This window comes from Bos javanicus, chromosome 6 (assembly GCF_032452875.1).
Source record: "Bos javanicus breed banteng chromosome 6, ARS-OSU_banteng_1.0, whole genome shotgun sequence".
NCBI lineage: Eukaryota > Metazoa > Chordata > Mammalia > Artiodactyla > Bovidae > Bos > Bos javanicus.
This window is the reverse complement of record NC_083873.1, coordinates 101107367-101125699: the sequence shown is the minus strand read 5'-3', so window position 1 is coordinate 101125699 and position 18333 is coordinate 101107367. Positions and strand designations below refer to the sequence as shown.

The 18333-nt window shown below is 39.4% G+C and overlaps 1 protein-coding gene across 9 annotated transcripts in view; it reads right to left on the bottom strand.

Annotated features, from left to right (window-relative positions):
- The window catches only part of ARHGAP24 (Rho GTPase activating protein 24), a 914624-nt gene that overhangs the window by 45248 nt on the left and 851043 nt on the right, over positions 1-18333 (bottom strand). For all 9 annotated transcript variants that reach the window (XM_061420700.1, XM_061420698.1, XM_061420701.1 and 6 more), the window contains one exon: positions 4643-4850. In XM_061420700.1, the coding sequence (XP_061276684.1) occupies positions 4643-4850 (208 nt within the window). The remainder of the gene's footprint in view (positions 1-4642; positions 4851-18333) is intronic.

Sequence of the window (18333 nt, the reverse complement as noted above, 5' to 3'; positions counted from 1 at the left end):
AAAAGAGCATTTTCAAACATGATAAAGAGCAACTACACAGAACTTATAGCTACCATCATGAATAATAGCAAAAAACTAAAAACTTCCCTCTACATATAAGAAACATATGTCCACTCACCATTCTTATAGAATAGTTCTTAGCAAGGACAAAAAGACAAGAAAAACGAATACAAAGCATATCAAAAAAGAATAAATAAAATTCTCATTATCTACAGTCAATAAGGTCATGTATAGAGAAAATCCTAAAAGATCTAAAAAAAAAAAAATCCTCTAGCATTTATAAATAAATTTGTCAAGTTTGTAGGAAAAAAAATCTCTCTATAAATCTCATATTTATATAATCTAGCAGGAGAAATTAGAAAATTAAACATAAAAACAATGGTATTTATTGGAGCATTAAGGATGAATGTAACAAAACAGAGCAAGATCTTACAGTGAAAATTACAAAATACTGCTGAAATATGAAAAGTCCTAACAACAGACTGGTTCCAAATAGGAAAAGGAGTGGGTCAAGGCTGTATATTGTCACCCTGCTCATTTAACTTCTATGCAGAGTACATCATGAGAAACGCTGGGCTGGAAGAAGCACAAGCTGGAATCGAGACTGCCAGGAGAAATATCAATAACCTCAGTAATGCAGATGACATCATCCTTATGGCAGAAAGTGAAGAGGAACTAAAAAGCCTCTTGATGAAAGTGAAAGAGGAGAGTGAAAAAGTTGGCTTAAAGTTCAACATTCAGAAAATGAAGATCATGGCATCTGGTCCCATCACTTCATGGCAAATAGATGGGGAAACAGTGTCAGACTTTATTTTTTTGTGCTCCAAAATCACTGCAGATGGTGACTGCAGCCATGAAATTAAAAGACGCTTATTCCTTGGCAGGAAAGCCATGATCAACCTAGATAGCATATTGAAAAGCAGAGATATTACTTTGTCAACAAAGGTCTGTCTAGTCAAGGCTATGGTTTTTCCAGTGGTCATGTATGGATGTGAGAGTTGGACTGTGAAGAAAGCTGAGCGCCAAAGAATTGATGCTTTTGAACTGTGGTATTGAAGAAGACTCTTGAGAGTCCCTTGGACTGCAAGGAGATCCAACCGGTCCATTCTGAAGGAGATCAGCCCTGGGAGTTCTTTGGAAGGAATGATGTGCTAAAGCTGAAACTCCAGTACTTTGGCCACCTCATGCGAGGAGTTGACTCATTGGAAAAGACTCTGATGCTGGGAGGGATTGGGGGCAGGAGGAGAAGGGGACGACAGAGGATGAGATGGCTGGATGGCATCACCGACTCGATGGACATGAGTCTGGGTGAACTCCGGGAGTTGGTGATGGACAGGGAGGCCTGGCGTGCTGCAATTCTTGGGGTAGCAAAGAGTCGGACACGACTGAGCAACTGAACTGAACTGAATGACACATTGAAATGGGCTATGTTCAAGGATTAGAAGATTTCATATTTCTACACTGTCACTTTTCTCCTAATTGATTTCTAGAGTCAATGAAATATCTATCAAAATCATATAGGCGTTTTTTTGGTAAAAACTGACAAACTTACACTAAATTTTTTAGAGATACGCAAATGTTGTAGAATATACAAAACACTCTTGTAAAGAACAAAGTTGGGGAACTTGCTCCTATTTCTAGATTTTAAAGCTATAGTGATTTTCTTCTAAAATAACATCCCACAAATTCTTCCTTTCCTGTACATGTATGCCACTTCTATCCATTAAGCTCTGGAGTTTATTTCCTTTCCCTGAAATCTAGGCTGCCCCTCTTTCGTGACTTGCTTAGACCAATGCGGTGCTTACAAGCTTCCATATTGGCTCTTTTAGAAGCCTGAGCCATGTCACTGAGTCTGATAAATCTGATAGAGATAAAAGTTGCATGAAGAGATGCTCTACTGGATGTGAGACTTCAAAGAGAGAGAGATTGCAGCCTCCAGCAATCTTCTGTGTACGCTAAGTTGTTTCAGTCATTTCTGACTCTTTGAGACCCCATGGACTGTAGCCCACCCAGCTCCCCTGTCCATAGGATTCTCTGGGCAAGAATATTGGAGTGGGTTGCCATGACCTCCTCCAGGGGATCTTCCCTACCCAGGGACCGAACCTGTGTCTCTAACGTCTGCTGTGTTGGCAGGAGGGGTCTTAACCACTGGCGCCACCTTGGAAGCCCAGCTAGCTTAGTCATCTCAGATAATGCTCCAGACATGTGAGTGATGCCTTAGATCCTTCAGACTTAACTGATCTATATTAATCAACATGTTGGAGAAATGAGCACATCCTCATCAAGTCCTGCCTAAATTGCTGATTTATGAACAAGTGATTGGTTGTTCTTGCTGATGCCACAAAATTTGGGGGTCAGTTCATATACCAGGGTAGAAATCTGACTGAGCAAATGAATGACACTCCTTTTTCTCAAAGCAGGCTACTAACATCATCATATCGTGCCTTATGCTGAAATACGCTCTAAAAGTCTCTTCTACAAATTTTCTAGGGAACAGGCAGTTTCTGTAGATATACTTCAGAAATTAAAAGATAAAGACATTTTTGTGCAGCATGAAATTAACTGAAAGACCTTTTGGATTAAATTTCTGATTATAAAAGTTAAGGTTTACTGAATTTATAGTATAAAAGGGAGTACGTTCTTCTTCATTACACAAAATTAATGTTTATCTTTTCTTATATTTTCTTTGGTCTCAATGCATTGATGCATTTTATGGAAAAAGTGCATTTTTTGCAATTGGGATCATATTTTATATAAAGTTTATTGTTAGCCCATAGTTATCAGGAAATAGATGCTTACAGGGCACATCTCTTCTTACAAGTACCCTAAGACATAAAATAGACCCTTATTCTCACATTTAGCAAAGATCTGTAATCAGAAACAAACTTCAAATGCTTATGTCAGGAGAATTTTTAATAAATAAACTTTACTATTAAGGTCATCTGCGTGTACTGAGACCATTACATAAATACAAAGAAAAAGGTCATTGAAATTTATCAATGTCACATGAAGTTCGTTGTACAGAATACTGTTTTCCCATTATGTGATATTTTATTAAAAGAATCCCATTGACAAACTTTTTTCTAATTTTAGCACAAAACTTTACATTTCTCCTAGATAAACCATTGTTTATATATTCTAAACAGGCCTGAACTATGGAACCACTGAATTTTTTTCCCAAAGTATAGACTAAGACATGAGGCTCCCCCACCAAAAGTATATCTGCATTTTTGAAATGTATTCTCTGACCTTAGTTTTGAATTCATTTCCTTACCTTTACATTTAATTTTCTATCAGGGAGGATTTATGAATCTTTATAAACTGTGATACATTTTGTAAAATTAATTTACCTGTCTTATTTTTCCATTTATCATTATATAATTAGCATTTTCTGAACATTTTAATAACTAAGCAACATTTTATTATAGTAACCACACTACAGCTAGAGATAATAGATTGTGTTCATTCTTCGGTATTATAGAAATTATAAGAAACAACTCTGCACTTCAATTTTTTCACAAATTTGGTTTTTTTCTAGGATTGGGCTTTCCTTAAGGGGTCTTGAAATATATTACCAAATTTCTTTAGAAAGATTACAATGATCTCTAATCATGAGGGTGCCTACCTCAACACACCTTGCCAGCACTGAGTAGTATTATTGTTCAGGATTTTGTTAATGTGACCAGTAAAAGGATCTCAAATGAGTTAACATGATTTTTAAATTATTATTATTAGCACAAACCCATACTCTCAATGATGCTTCCCTTACCTTGTATCAAGTATTCAAGAGTCTTCTTGTCTATTTGTTCTATAGACCTGTGTCTATCCATGTGATAATTCTATACTTTCAAAGAGAAAGTACACTACATGATTACCTCTAATAGTGAGAAAAGTCACAATATAAATGTTCAACATTACTGAAGTAGTTATATGTGACATAGCTACAGAGTGAAACGATTATTAAAAATTATGCTTAAAGAGTTTGCCAATGATCAGATGTTAAATTAGAATATGTTGGCATAAAGGCATTTTTCAACTATTGATATGAAAAAAAAACTTGTTTCTGTTGAATTAAAAAAAATGAAGAGGTAATTAACAAAATATTTTCAGTGTTTAACTCATTAGTGGAGTTACGGGTGCTTTATGCATTCTTCGCTGTGACTTTATTTTCTAAATTGCACCAAGCTATATACTTTTCCTTGCTTCCTTGCAAATCTATTCTAGATTAGGGTGTGGCTATATATTTAAGACACAATGCTTGTAATTACATTGTTAATATCCCAAGCTGTTGATCAACACTTTAAATCTTCATCTGAAAGAATTCAAAGAAACATCAAACAAGAGAAGGCTGCTATTTTAAAAATTCACTTTTCCAATGAGAAAGTTTAATCTTTGATTTGAGACCGAAGGAAAAGAATAAATAATAATGTATTAAAGGGGGAAAAGCATAGCAGAGAAAGACACCTAATACCACATTTTTGATTCTGTAACTTAATAAACACAATCCGTCTTTGCGAGGCCATATAATTCATCTTCTAAACTGTGACAGTATCAATTCAAGTTACGCCATTTCAGCTCACAGCAACCTTTTAGTTTAGTTAGAGTCTCAGTGAAGGATGATTAGTAAAATCTTGAAATCTACCTGTCAAATGACGGCTTCTCTCCACAGTCAAAAGCATCCTGTAGTTCCTTGACCAGGTTAGCCTGGCCTGGCAGTCGGAAGAGACCCTCTTCCTTCAGCCCCCTTTGTCGGATGAAGTCCACGCACTGCTCCACCAACATTGGAGCCAGGCGGTTCCCATATCTCTTCTCATAGCGAACAGTATCTTCCAGTTTCTGTCCGAAAATGCCTGGAGAAATAAAGGGTCACAATGAATTTGAGAGATTCATCTGTTTCTACTGCGTAAGTTTAAGCAACCTCTGGGAGATAGTGAAGGACAGGGAGACCTGGCTCCCTGCAGTCTATAGGGTGGCAAAGATGTGGACACGACTTAGCGACTGAACAACAACTCCTGCTACTCCTTTGTTCTAACTGCTGGACCACAAGAGAATTCTCCTCCCTTCACTTTTGTTTTCTTTTTCTTTTTTAAATAAAATGGCACCTTTTGTTTTTAATCAAGTGATGATGCCATGATTATAATCAATGTGATAAACCATGAAAAGAGACACAGAATTTTCACCCATATAAAATATTTCAGACAGTGTCTGCTCTTTAAAAATCTTAAACTATTAATTTACTGGAAAGAAAAAAATTGAATTATGAAGCTCTATGTTCCAAAAGTGAGGAGACAGGGTCATGGTGGTTTTTCCTAACAAGAATGAGTATCTGATTACATATTGTCTAGAATTAACAGCACATGGGGGTGATAAAAATCAAAACCATTTTGGCCAGTTTTATTCATGATTTTTAAATACTTACAAATGATGCATTTCTTTGTGCATGCATTTGGGGCTGAATATCCCCACTCTTAATCCTTGGTACCCCACTGATTAAGAAACAATGCCTCTAAAATGTACTAATATGACTTAGAACTTGGAAAAATAACAAACCAATGAGAACAGAGGAAGAAAAGAAGCCAAAGCAAATATGATTCCAATGTTCCCAGATGGGATGAATATTACTGAAAGGTTTTAATGGCCTAACGAGTTTCATAAAAGGGGAAGAAAAATTAGTGGTGCATGTTGAAACTATGTAAGACTCTGGAATGTTTGGGGAATTATTTCAAAACCATTAAATTCAGGATTTAACAATAAGAACATATGCTTTACTTCTCTATCGGTAAAAAAATTTATGTATGGATTCAGTAAAGTAAAACCATCACATTCCATGCAATAAACACTTGCTACCAAAGAGAATATTCCTAGCCTAGGCAGAAAGAAAAACACAACAAATGAAACTATTCTCCACCTGGTATCAAGTCTAGCACTAACATATTCCTTTTAGGAAAAAGGGTTGAATGATTTGATGTTAATATTTAAGTGCATATAAAACAATTGGAAATTAGCTGAGTTTGTAGACTTTACAACAAGCAGTTTCTCGATAATGGTATGTTAAAACTGGAATCACTGACCTCTGGATTTTCTGTTACTTGAGGCAGTGTCTGATACTTTATGAAGTGGTGATAATGATTTGAAACTCTTTTAGTTATTTTAATAACAAAGCTTAAAATTGATTATGAATGAAGAACACTGACTCTTTCTCTATGGAGCTCTTTTGTGCTTTCTTGCTTGGAATGTTTGGATTCTATCCTGCCAAAATTAAGGAGATAGCCTTTCAGAGGCACTTATAAATTAAATAAAAAAATCATGTCAACATTAGGGAATAAATCCTATCTATCTGATTTTTCACTTCTTTTTCTTTTGGACTGACACATTATTAATACATAAGGTATCTCCCTAAATCCAGCAGAAAAATCTATTAAAGATGTGCCAGTTCAACCTCAATGTGTGCTACAAATTAGAACCAAACTGCCAAGATTTAGTTTTACACAGTAATGAAAAACAGGCAAGCATGCTTTTCTGATCAGGGTCCTTTATGCCCCCCAAACTCAGGGAGGTGATAAAGGATAAAGGATAAAGGATAAAGTAAGTTTTGCTTTAGATGGGTATTCTGGTTTTCTTTTTTTCCCCATTACACATAGGCTTGCCTGTATGATAAGAATTTTCTTAAGTATAGCAACAAACTAAAAGCCAAGAGCCCCCAACATTCGTTCATGCATTAAGTACCTAACATGCACTAAGTTGTTGACATGTATTCTCTTATTTCCATAATAAATATACATGGTAGCTATATTATACCTGAGGAAACTGAGAGAGATTAAATACATAAGGTTAGTTACACAGCTGGAGAAGGCAATGGCACCCACTCCAGTACTCTTTCCTGGAAAATCCCATGGATGAAGGAGCCTGGTAGGCTGCAGTCCATGGGGTCACGAAGACTTGGACATGACTGAGCAACTTCACTTTCACTTTTCACTTTCATGCATTGGAGAAGGAAATGGCAACCCACTCCAGTGTTCTTGCCTGGAGAATCCCAGGGACAGAGGAGCCTAGTGGGCTGCCATCTATGGGGTCGCACAGAGTCAGACACAACTGAAGTGACTTAGCAGCAGCAGCAGCTGCTTTTCTGGAGAAGGCAATGGCAACCCACTTCAGTACTCTTGTCTGGAAAATCCCATGGACGGAGGCGCCTGGTAGGCTCCAGACCATGGGGTCACTAAGAGTCGGGCACGACTGAGTGACTTCATTTTCACTTTTCACTTTCATGCACTGGAGAAGGAAATGGCAACCCACTCCAGTATTCTTGCCTGGAGAATCCCAGGGACAGAGGAGCCTAGTGGGCTGCCATCTATGGGGTCACACAGAGTCGGACACAACTGATGCGACTTAGCAGCAGTAGCAGCATACCTATTTAGCAACAGAATATATAAGAGAGTTTTAGAATGTAGACAATATGTACACATGCTTAGAATTCCTGTGGGGAAAACAGTAATTTTCTGCTGTTTATCCAGTCTTGCAAAGCATTAGGTAATGATTAGTTGTATACCCCCCAGTCTGTAGCATTGGAAATAGAATGTTCCAAAGGTCTCTGACTTGCAAAGGTAGACGGTGAAACAACTTCTGTATAAGAATTTTTTGGTTTTGGTGTAGAAGCCAGGGAGAAATTGTGTGCTTAGTCACTCACTCATGTATGACTCTTTGCAAGCCATGGACTGTAGCCTGCCAGGCCATTTGTCCATGGAGATTCTCCAGGCCAGAATACTGGAGTAGGTTGCCATGCCCTTCTCCAGGGGATCTTCCCAACCCAGGGATAGAACTCAAGTCTCCCTCGTTGCAGGTGGATTCTTTACCATCTGAACCACCAAGGAAGCACAGGGGAAAACGGGAGTTGCAGAAATAGAGAATGGAGCTAAGGGCATGGGTAGAGGGGGAAAGGGAAGGAGCAATGAACTGACAGATTGGGACTGACATATATACACGACCATGTCTAAAATAGATAGGTAGTGGGAATCTGCTGTATAGCAAAGGGAGCTCAGCTCTGTACTCTGTGGAGACTTAGAGAGGTGAGACTGGGGGTGGGGTGGGAAGGAAGCTCAAGGGAGAGGGGATACATGTATACATATGGCTGATTCACTTCATTGTACAGCAGAAACTAACACAGCATTGTAAAGCAATTATACTCCAATAAAAGAAGCTGCTTTAGCTAGAACTTCAACATTTAAACTTCAAGTTTTAAAATTAACAACAACAAAAAAGCACAAAGGTCGTGAGCTATCCCCAGCTAGCAGCATGAAGAAGAGGACGCACCGATTAGTAGATTATTAACAAGAATATTCCCTGTGGTGTGAGTCTTGCAAGCAGTTCCAGCTATGCCCAGCTAAATTCTCAGAGACGTTTCACTTTCCCTAACAAAAGCATCCTTGGAATTTCTGGGTGACAACAGTTTGTTATGCATATTTCCCCCTGGAAATACACTGATGGTGTCATACAGCGTCATTCAGGACGTGACTTTAAACTGGACTGAGAAAGTAAATTACACAGGTGATTTTATTATATCTTTGGGCGGCTGTTTCAGCTGGAGGGAGACACAGAGAGGAAAAAAAAAATATATAGAAAATCTAAATAGCTTCAGGATTTGTGAGGTTCTTTCTTTACATGTAAATTATATACTCCACAGCTAGAGGCAGCCTGTGGGATCACTGAGTGTGATCAGAAAAGTATATTCAAATTCTACTCATCGCATAAATAAATAAATAAAATACAAAGCCAAACATCTTTGGACTCTTTATGCTTTGTAATTATTCAGTTTGTTCCTTGATTCCAAACTAGGTATAACACTGGCTCCATTTAATCACTTCCCATCTTCTTGCTGATCTGTTACAATATGGCCTCTGACACCACCATTTCACTAAAAGAGCTTTCAGAATAATTACCAATAACTACCTAGTTGCCAAATCATTGACAGATTCATTTTTTGCAGTACTTTATGGTTCACTCCCTTTATAAACCATCAATCTCACTCTTCTTACTGATACTTCTCACATCTTATATAATTCTTGCCTTCCAGAACATTCTTTCTAGTCTCCTTCTTGACTATACAATCTACTACACCCTTCTTATAAGTTTGCTGGTCCTCTGGATTCTGTCCACAGCTTAGTTTTCACCTCACTTTACACAATTTCTTTGTTGGATTATACTCAGTCTCATGGTGCAACAATTACTCCCAGATTTGTATCTCAATCTGGGCCCCTCTTGCACTGGATTTTCAAGTGCCTATTAGACCCCTCAACATGGGTATCTCAAAACATTGTCAAACTCAAAATTTTTTAAACTTTCTGAATTATTTTTCTTCAAAACCTGTCACACTTCCTATAATCCTGATTTTGGTTCTGAGAACCAGTGATCCCCCCAAACATTTGAAGGGCCATCTGAGAATGGACCTAGATTGCACCTTCCTTCACAACCCTTATTTAATGACCACATCGGTCCCTTCCAAACTCATTGCCATTAGATCCTCAATACTTCTTAACTGACTTTTATAGAGCCAAGTTCCCAAGTCAGGCAAGTGTTGCCATAGTGATAGTCATAATATTTAAATCAGATCACGTCACTTTTTTTGTTTAATTTCTTCCAATGGTACCCACTGGCTAACCAAGCTCCTTTTCATGAAATGTGTGTGTGCTCAGTCATGTCTGACTCTTTGCAAACCCATGGGCTGTGGCTCAACAGGATCCTCTGTTAATGGCATTTTTCAGGCAAGAATACTGGAGCAGGTTGCCATTTCATCTTCCAGGGGATCTTCCCGACCCAGGGATGGAACCTGCATCTCCTGCATTCGCAGGTGGATTCTTTACCATTGAACCACCTGGAAGCCTTTTCAGGAAACATAGTCTCTGTAATCCAGTCTCTGCCGCTTCATTGACAATTCAATCAACAGGCGTTTAGGTAGCGCCCTTTCCATGCCGGGTTCTGGGCCATATTCACCCTCATTACTGCTGCTCCCTTAAAAACAACCTACTCGGTAACTATATTGAACTATTTGTTGTTTCCTATGTGTGTTATGACTTATTATATCTTTGGGTGTCCTGGTAGAAAATAAGTCATATTGTCAAGAGTCAACCTAGGAAAACTTATCCTGAAAAATTCAACTCATATAATCTCCTGTGTTGCTGCTGCTGCTGTTTCTAAGTCGCTTCAGTCATGTCCGACTCTGTGCAACCCCATAGATGGAAGCCCACCAGGCTCCCCCGTCCCTGGGATTTTCCAGCCAAGAACACTGGAGTGGGTTGCCATTTCCTTCTCCAATGCCTGAAAATGAAAAGTGAAAGGGAAGTTGCTCAGTCGTGTTCGACTCTTAGCGACCCCATGGACTGCAGCCTACTAGGCTCCACCATCCATGGGATTTTCCAGGCAAGAGTACTGGAGTGGGGTGCCATTGCCTTCTCCGAATCTCCTGTGTTAAGTCCTTATAAACATTACCTCATACCCATCCCAGTCACAAACTTGTTATGTTTCTTCTTTGATTTATTAACATATCATTTTCTAATTATTTATTTAGATCCTTATCCACACTGGACTAGTTCGCCACCAGTCAAAAAAGGATTGTTTAAAAAATAAAAAAAGATTATACTTTCACAATTATTATAAGATGACAATAGTCTACATTTATAATTATTAAAAATGATGCTGGATAACAGTTTATACTACTGTTTATTTTATAAACTGAAGGGAAGTTTGAGTAAATTTCTTAAGGTTCTTCAGACACAAGGACTGAACTGGGATTTGTGACAGATGTGAAGGACTCCAAGGCTCATACTTCGTTCTATCATGTGTCCTGGTATGAATGTTAGTGTCCCTCCCAAATTTCTATGTTGAAAATCTAATTCCTATGGGAATGACTTTTGGAGGCAGGGCTTTTGAGAGGTGATTAGATCATGAGTATCCCTTCCCCTTGGTGGCTCAGATGGTAAAGAATCTGCCTGCAATGCAGGAGACCCAGGTTTGATCCCTGGATCGGGAAGATCCCCTGGAGAAAGGAATGACAACCCACTCCAGTATTCTTGCCTGGAGAATACCATGGACAGAGGAGCCTAGTGAGCTACAGTCCATGGGGTCACAAAGAGTCAGACATGACTGAGTGACTAACCCTTTCACCTTTCACCCTAGGTCGAGTGCAAAGTTCTCATGAGTGGGATCAGCATTGGGCTGGCCAAAAAGTTAGTTTGAGTTTTGCCATAAGATGTTATGAAAGACTTGAATGAACTTCTTGGCCAACCCAAATACCTTTATAAAAAGGACCCCAGAGAGCTCGCTCTTTTTCTTTCTACTCCTTGAGAATGTAACAAGTGGACAGTCTCAAACCAGAAGAGGGAGCTCATTGGAACCCAGTCATGCTGGCTTTATCTCAGTCTTTGAACCTTCAGAACCATGAGAAATAAATTTCTATTGTTTAGAAGTCACCCAGGATGTGGCATTTTGTTATAGCAGCTTGAATGGACTTAGGCACACTGGCTTATTCTCTGGAACTCAATACCAAAGTGGGTAAGGATTGAGTGTTCCATAAACATCTGTGGAATTAATATAGGCATTAAAACAAAATACTTAACCCCCTCAATTAAAGGAAATAAATGAATAACTCCAAGGTAAAATGAAACTTATCAAGACTTCACAGGTTGTGGTACTGATTTCTACAAAAACTTGAAAACAAAAAAGTCTTTGTTGATGAAAAAGGTACAAGTTAGCCAATTTCTTGGTCATTACATAAATTTTCTACCATCAACTATTTTTCAGAGTTCCTTGACCCTCCCATTCCATAGATTACTGCCAAGTCATATAGAGAATTTGCTTTTACTTATATTTCTATTTACTGCAACCCTGCTAGCAGAGTAAGTCTTGGTGTGACCAGGATTGTAATAATTTTCAATTAAAAATGAACATATGCCCATGGTAAATGGACAAACCAAAATAAAAGACATAGTACAGAACTAAGAAGAAAAGTCAGCCAAGGCTTACTTTGGTCTCTCACCAGCAGTTTCTAAGTAGCCAACAAACCTCACATGAATAGAAACCTTTGAATTCAAGAAGCTCAGAATCTATATAACAACCAAAGAATTTGGTAAAAGCTTGACTCTCCTTGTCAGAATGGGGAACAAGGGAGAAAAATAAAGTCTTGAAATCATTAAGAAAGTGTAATAATGTGCAAATAGTGACCTGGTAGCATTGGTCTTAGACCGGCAGAATAATTAGCAGAGTAATTAAACTCATCATTTACATCCAGGTACCAAGCCACAGAATTTACACACATTTTCTTATTTGACACTCACAGACATTCTACAAGGGCATCTCCCTTCTATAAACAGCCTCAGAGATGCAAGGTTACCTAAAGTCATACATACAGAAAGCAGTAGATCTGGGATAGGAACACGAGTGTATATGATTCTAAAAGTCTTTCTTTTCTACTGGATTACATTAATTCAATTCAGACATACAGTTTTTTCACAGGAACACTGACCACTCTCTTAGGATTATGTAGTAGAAAATGTCTTTCCATAACTTCCAAAGATCAAATCTGATTTCACGTTCATATGAATCACTGTCTTTCCAAATGAACCCATAGTGCATCTTCTTACTCATAAGCTCCTCAGAATTCATACATAATTTGTTGTAGTGCTTTTTATATATTAAACAATTACTTTTATTTATGCTTCCTTATCCTCAAGGAGGGTGTGAGCTCACAGATTCCAGGCAACCTGTTTTGTCTGCTTTCTCACCCCCAGAATCACTTGGTAGGTGACTCTGTAAAACTGATGTGTGAATTGATGAGCTATTAATACTCACAGCACCATTTAAAATTATATGGATTTAAATAGCAGCATTCTGTTGGACAAATCAACTTCCATAAATGTGATTATAATATCCAAAATATACAACTAACTTAAAAAATTATTGGTTGTATTCATTGTTACTATAAAGATATTCTATTCTGTTATTGCCTATGAACTAGTAGGTTATAACAGTGTACATCACCAGTTTGCAATAAATCTTAAATCGTGGATTGAAAAGATCTATTGCTGTTTATATCTTTCAGAAGAAATAAACAAATACACATATAATATATATGTCAACACACACATGCACATATATATATGTATACATACACACATATATATATCTTATCAAAAATGTGTTTAAGAGCACTTGAAGATAGATATGAAGATAAAGTGGCCTGATGGCAGCATGCAAGACATATAAGGGAGGGCTTCCCTGGTGGAGATATGAGTCGGATCCCTGGTCCGGGAAGATTCCATATGCTACTGAGCAACGAAGCCCGTGTGCCACAACTATTGAGCCTGTGCTCTAGAGCCCAGAAGCTGCTACTACTAAGCCCATGTGCCACAACTACTGAAGCCTGAGCCCTACAGCCTGTGCTCCGAAACAAGAGAAGCCACCACAGTGAGAAGTCCACGCACCACTTAGAGCAGCCTCCACTCCCTACAACTGGAGAAAAAGCCACGCAGCAATGAAGATTCAGTGCGGTCAAAAATAAATAAATTTAAAACAGTAAATACAAGGACTACAGAGTAAAGAATACAAGAGGTGGACAGAGACAGCCTAATGAAGAAGTGAGAGCCAACAATGACTTGAAGAAAGTGTGGACAGACTGCAGAGGAGGGACAACGGACAGAAGCAAAGCAGTGGTGTAGGAGATAGGTTCAGGGAGGAAAGTGGGGCCAGTCTGGGGACGTGGGAACAGTTGTAGTTGCTTAGAAGGCCTTGATAATGACATGAAATAGTCAGGACATCCTCCTGGGAGCAACAGGAACTCATAAAACATTTCTGAGCTGTGGAACACTGCTTAACAGTACTGTTTCATGAATAACAGTTGGATGACCCTTAGCAAATTAACTGTATGAAACGTGTGAACAATATTGAGGGTAAAAAGAGGTGAGGATGGATGCTGTCTTGAAGAGCCACTTTTAAGGTTAAAATCAGTTTTGTGCTTCTAAGATGTTTGTTCCTTGGAAGAAAGGCTAAGACAAACCTAGACAGCATATTAAAAAGCAGAGACATCACTTTGCTAACAAAGGTCCATATAGTCAAAGCTATGATATTTCCAGTAGTCAGTCAGGTATGGTATGGATGTGAGAGTTGGGCCATAAAGAAGACTGAGAACTGAAGAACTGATACTTTCAAACTGTGGTGCTGGAGAAGATGCTTGAGAGTTCCTTGGACTGCAAGTCCAAACCAGTCAATCCTAAAGGAAATAATACTGAATATTCATTGGAAGGACTGGTGCTGAAGTTGAAGTTCCAACACTTTGGCCACCTGATGTGAAGAGCCAGCTCACTGGAAAAGGCCCTGATGCTGGGAAAAATTGAGGGCAAGAGGAGAAGGGGACATCAGAGGATGAGATGGTTGGATAGCATCACTAACACAAGGGACATGAATTTGAGCAAACTCTGGGAGATGGTGAAGGACAGGGAAGGCTGGCGTGCTGCAGTCCATGGGGCCGCAAAGAGTCAGACACAACTTAGCAACTGAACCACAACAACAATTTACAAGAGCCAGTACATGGAAGCAACCTAGATGACCATTAATAGATAAAAGGGGATAAAGAAGATGTGGTGCACATATATTAATACAATGACATATTATTCAGCCATAAAAGGAAGAATCAGAGTCAGTTCTATTAGAGTCTGTTATACTAGTGAAGTAAGTTGAAAAGAGAAAAACATCATATATTAATGCATATATATGGAATCTAGAAAAATGGTATTGATGAACATATTTGTAAGGCAGCAGTAGAGATGCAGACATAGAGAACAGACTTATGGACACAACGGGATACAGAGAGTGTGAAATGAACCGAGAGAGAAGCATTGAAACATACACCACGGTATGTAAAACAGACAGCCAGTGGGAATTGGCTACCTGACCCAGGGAGCTCAGTCTGGTGCTCTGCGACATCCTAGCAGGGTGGGATGGGGTGGGAGGTTGGAGGGAGGTTCAAGAGGAGGGGATATATAGAAATGTATATGGCTGATTCATGTTGATGAATCAGAGGACAACACTAAAACCAATACAACATTTTAAAGCAGTTATCCTGCAATGAAAAATGAATAAATTTTTAAAAAGTCAGTTGTGTGCTTGAAACAATAAAGGCACAAACAACTAAGGCGATGGAAACAGAAATGAAGCTGAAAGTATATAAGGAAGGAAAAAGCAATATGTTGCTCTTAAGTTGCTAAGTTGTGTCCAACTCTTCATGACCCCACAAACTGCAGCCCTCCAGGTGCCTCTGTCCATGGAATTTTCCAGGTAAGAATACTGGAGTGGGTTACCATTTCCTTCTCCAGGAGATCTTCCCAATCCAGGGATCTCTTTTGTCTCCTACATTGGCAGATGGATTCTTTACCACTAGTGCTACCTGGGAAGCCCACAGAAGCAATATGGCATGACCACCAAATGGTTATTGGAGATGGAAATGGCAACCCACTCCAGTATTCTCCCTTGGGAAATTTCATTGACAGAGAAGCCTGGTGGGCTACAGTCCATGGGGTTGCAAAGAATTGGACATGATTTAGTTACTAAACAACAATAACTAAATGGCTATGGTATGTGTGGGGGGAACAACTGGGGAATTAATGATGACGTATCTCCAAGAAGAGAGCAACTCGAGAAAAAGACAAGATAAAGTTAGGGCATAAAATTGTACTTTGGTATGTCCTGTGATCACAACAATCATAAACCAGCCAGCCCTTTCTGACTAGAAATTTCACTGACATCAGGATCCAAAATGTTATGCACCCCCAAGTAATCAAAAGATGAGTTATGCTGTGTATATTCAATATTAGTCTTATGGAGGTAAAAAAAATAAAGTTTAAAATAGTAAAAAATACATTCTAACCTTTATCTCAGCAGAACATAAATCCAACAAAGCACCACTCTCCCCAGCTTCCTGCCTGATAGATGGTTCACATTCCCTCGATTTTTAAAACCACTGGGAAAGCATGTTCTGAGACCCTTGTGTATGTGTGTGTGTGTGCATGCACGTGTGCTCAGTCGCTTCAGTTATGTCCAACTCTGTGTGACTCTATGGATTGTTTCCCATCAGGCTCCTCTGTCCATGAGGATTTTCCAGGCAAAAATACCGGAGTGGGTTGCCATATCCTCCTGCAGGGGATCTTCCTGACCCAGGAATGGAACCCATGTCTTCTGCATTGGCAGACAGATTCTTTACCACTGTACCACCTGGGGAGACCCCTGCTGCTGCTACTGCTAAGTCGCTCCAGTCCTGTCTGACTCTGTGCAACCCCATAGACGGCAGCCCAACAGACTCCTCCGTCTCTGGGATTCTCCAGGCAAGAGTACTGGAGTGGGTTGCCATTTCCTTCTCCAATGCGTGAAAATGAAAAGTGAAAGTGAAGTCACTCAGTCGTGTTCGACTCTTATCGACCCCATGGACTGCAGCCCACCAGGCTCCTCCATCCATGGGATTTTCCAGACAAGAGTACTGGAGTGGGTTGCCATTGCCTTCTCCAGAAAAGCAGCTGCTGCTGCTGCTAAGTCACTTCAGTCGTGTCCGACTCTTAGCAACCCCATAGAAAGCAGCCCACCAGGCTCTCCTGTCCTTGGGATTCTCCAGGCAAGAACACTGGAGTGGTTTGCCATTGCCTTCTCCAGGGGAGACCCCTATTAGTACCTAAAGAAAGAAGCAGAGATGGAAAGAACAGTAAAGGACAGAAGAGGTCTGAAAGAGAAAGGATGGCTGAGCAGTGAGCTCCACTGGCTCAGTATAGAAGCTGCAATCCCCACAGACCTCTGGAAACTTCAGTCCAACTCCCCTCTGCATTCTGAAAGCCTATCCATTCTGTCAGCCTAGCCAGGACAACAGAGAGAATATGTTTTAAATATGGATCAGGAAAAGCAGACATGTCACCATTTTTCACTTCTGGATGCCTTCCCATGATTCCTGAAAGGATTTCAGGGGATACTTTCTAAGAGGCTTGAGAGAGGAACTCCGAAACCCCCATCCACTTCTAGAACTCCCAGAGCACCCAGGGGATGACACAAAGAACAAAGTGACACTCTTTTCTTAAGGTAGCATGGCTTGGGAACCTGGGATTGAAAGAAAAGTTCATTCTTTTCAGTGCAGGACCTTGAATAAAGATCTAACTCTCCGCTGGACGCTGCTGCTGAAGGGACTGGCTAGTGCCGCACAGACACAGTCTCACAGCCACAGCCTGGCACTGTTTCCTCCAAAGCCTCACTGCCTAGCTGGCTGAGCAGTGACCTGGGAGAGGCTGGTATGCAGGGCTCAGCAGAAGGGGAGAAGGAACTTAGAAAACAGCTGAACGCTTCCGGTAAGTCTCCTCTGACAGTGACCAGAATGCAGCTTTGTCAATTAAAAATCTGTTAATCCTTGACTCAAATGCTCAACATTCCTCAGATTACCAAGACTTCGCAGAGGCAAGGACAATCATTTAAAAATAGCCCACGGGAGATGATAAATGGACGCTATTCCCACTCTGTGGCTGCCCTTTGCTAGCCTGCCCATGTTTTTTTTTTTTTTTTTCCAGCATTGCCTTCCCTTGCTGATATTTCAGGAGAGAGGGAAGGGGGCATAATGAATAGCAGGGCTAGCCAGGATTCTTGGAGAAGTGCTATAGCTCACGACAAGACAGAAAGTGCAAAACATAAAAAACCCACTTTGTGTTTCAAAGATAAAGTAATTGTTCCCCAGAACATTCCGTGTTACAAATGAGCAGTGATAACCTGGAAATTAGACCTTCTCTCCTTGTTTGGATAAACCCAATTTAGTTGCTGATGGGTGGAGGGAGCAGAAGAGGGGATGTCCTTGAAGCAATGAATTCCTAGCTTTTTTCAGTTTCATTGTCAATTCCTCTATCAATGATGCAATCTTACAGTAACCACAAGATCTCTAGAGATCTGTAAAATATGAGACGTATCTCTCATTTAATTGTCTTTGTGGATGAGAGAGCAATATAAATTAACACTCAATTCCTTGCTTATAATATATGATAATGATTACAACCAGATATTAACTGCTCAAAGGAAAAGATTCAGAAGGAACAAGGATTAGTTTTTTAAAGTTCCACTATATCCTGCTTTAAATATGGCTTTTTTCTTCTATTTTTTGTTAATTACTAGATAGAGAATGTTAATCAATGGGCAAATCAAAGCAAAAAGGGGAGAAGGAACCATATTAGATGTTACTCAAATCGGCTCCTGATTAAGTTATTAACTTAGCATACACAACTTTAAAATTATAATAACCTAGTTCCAAGTTAAATAATTTGATTTAATTACTCC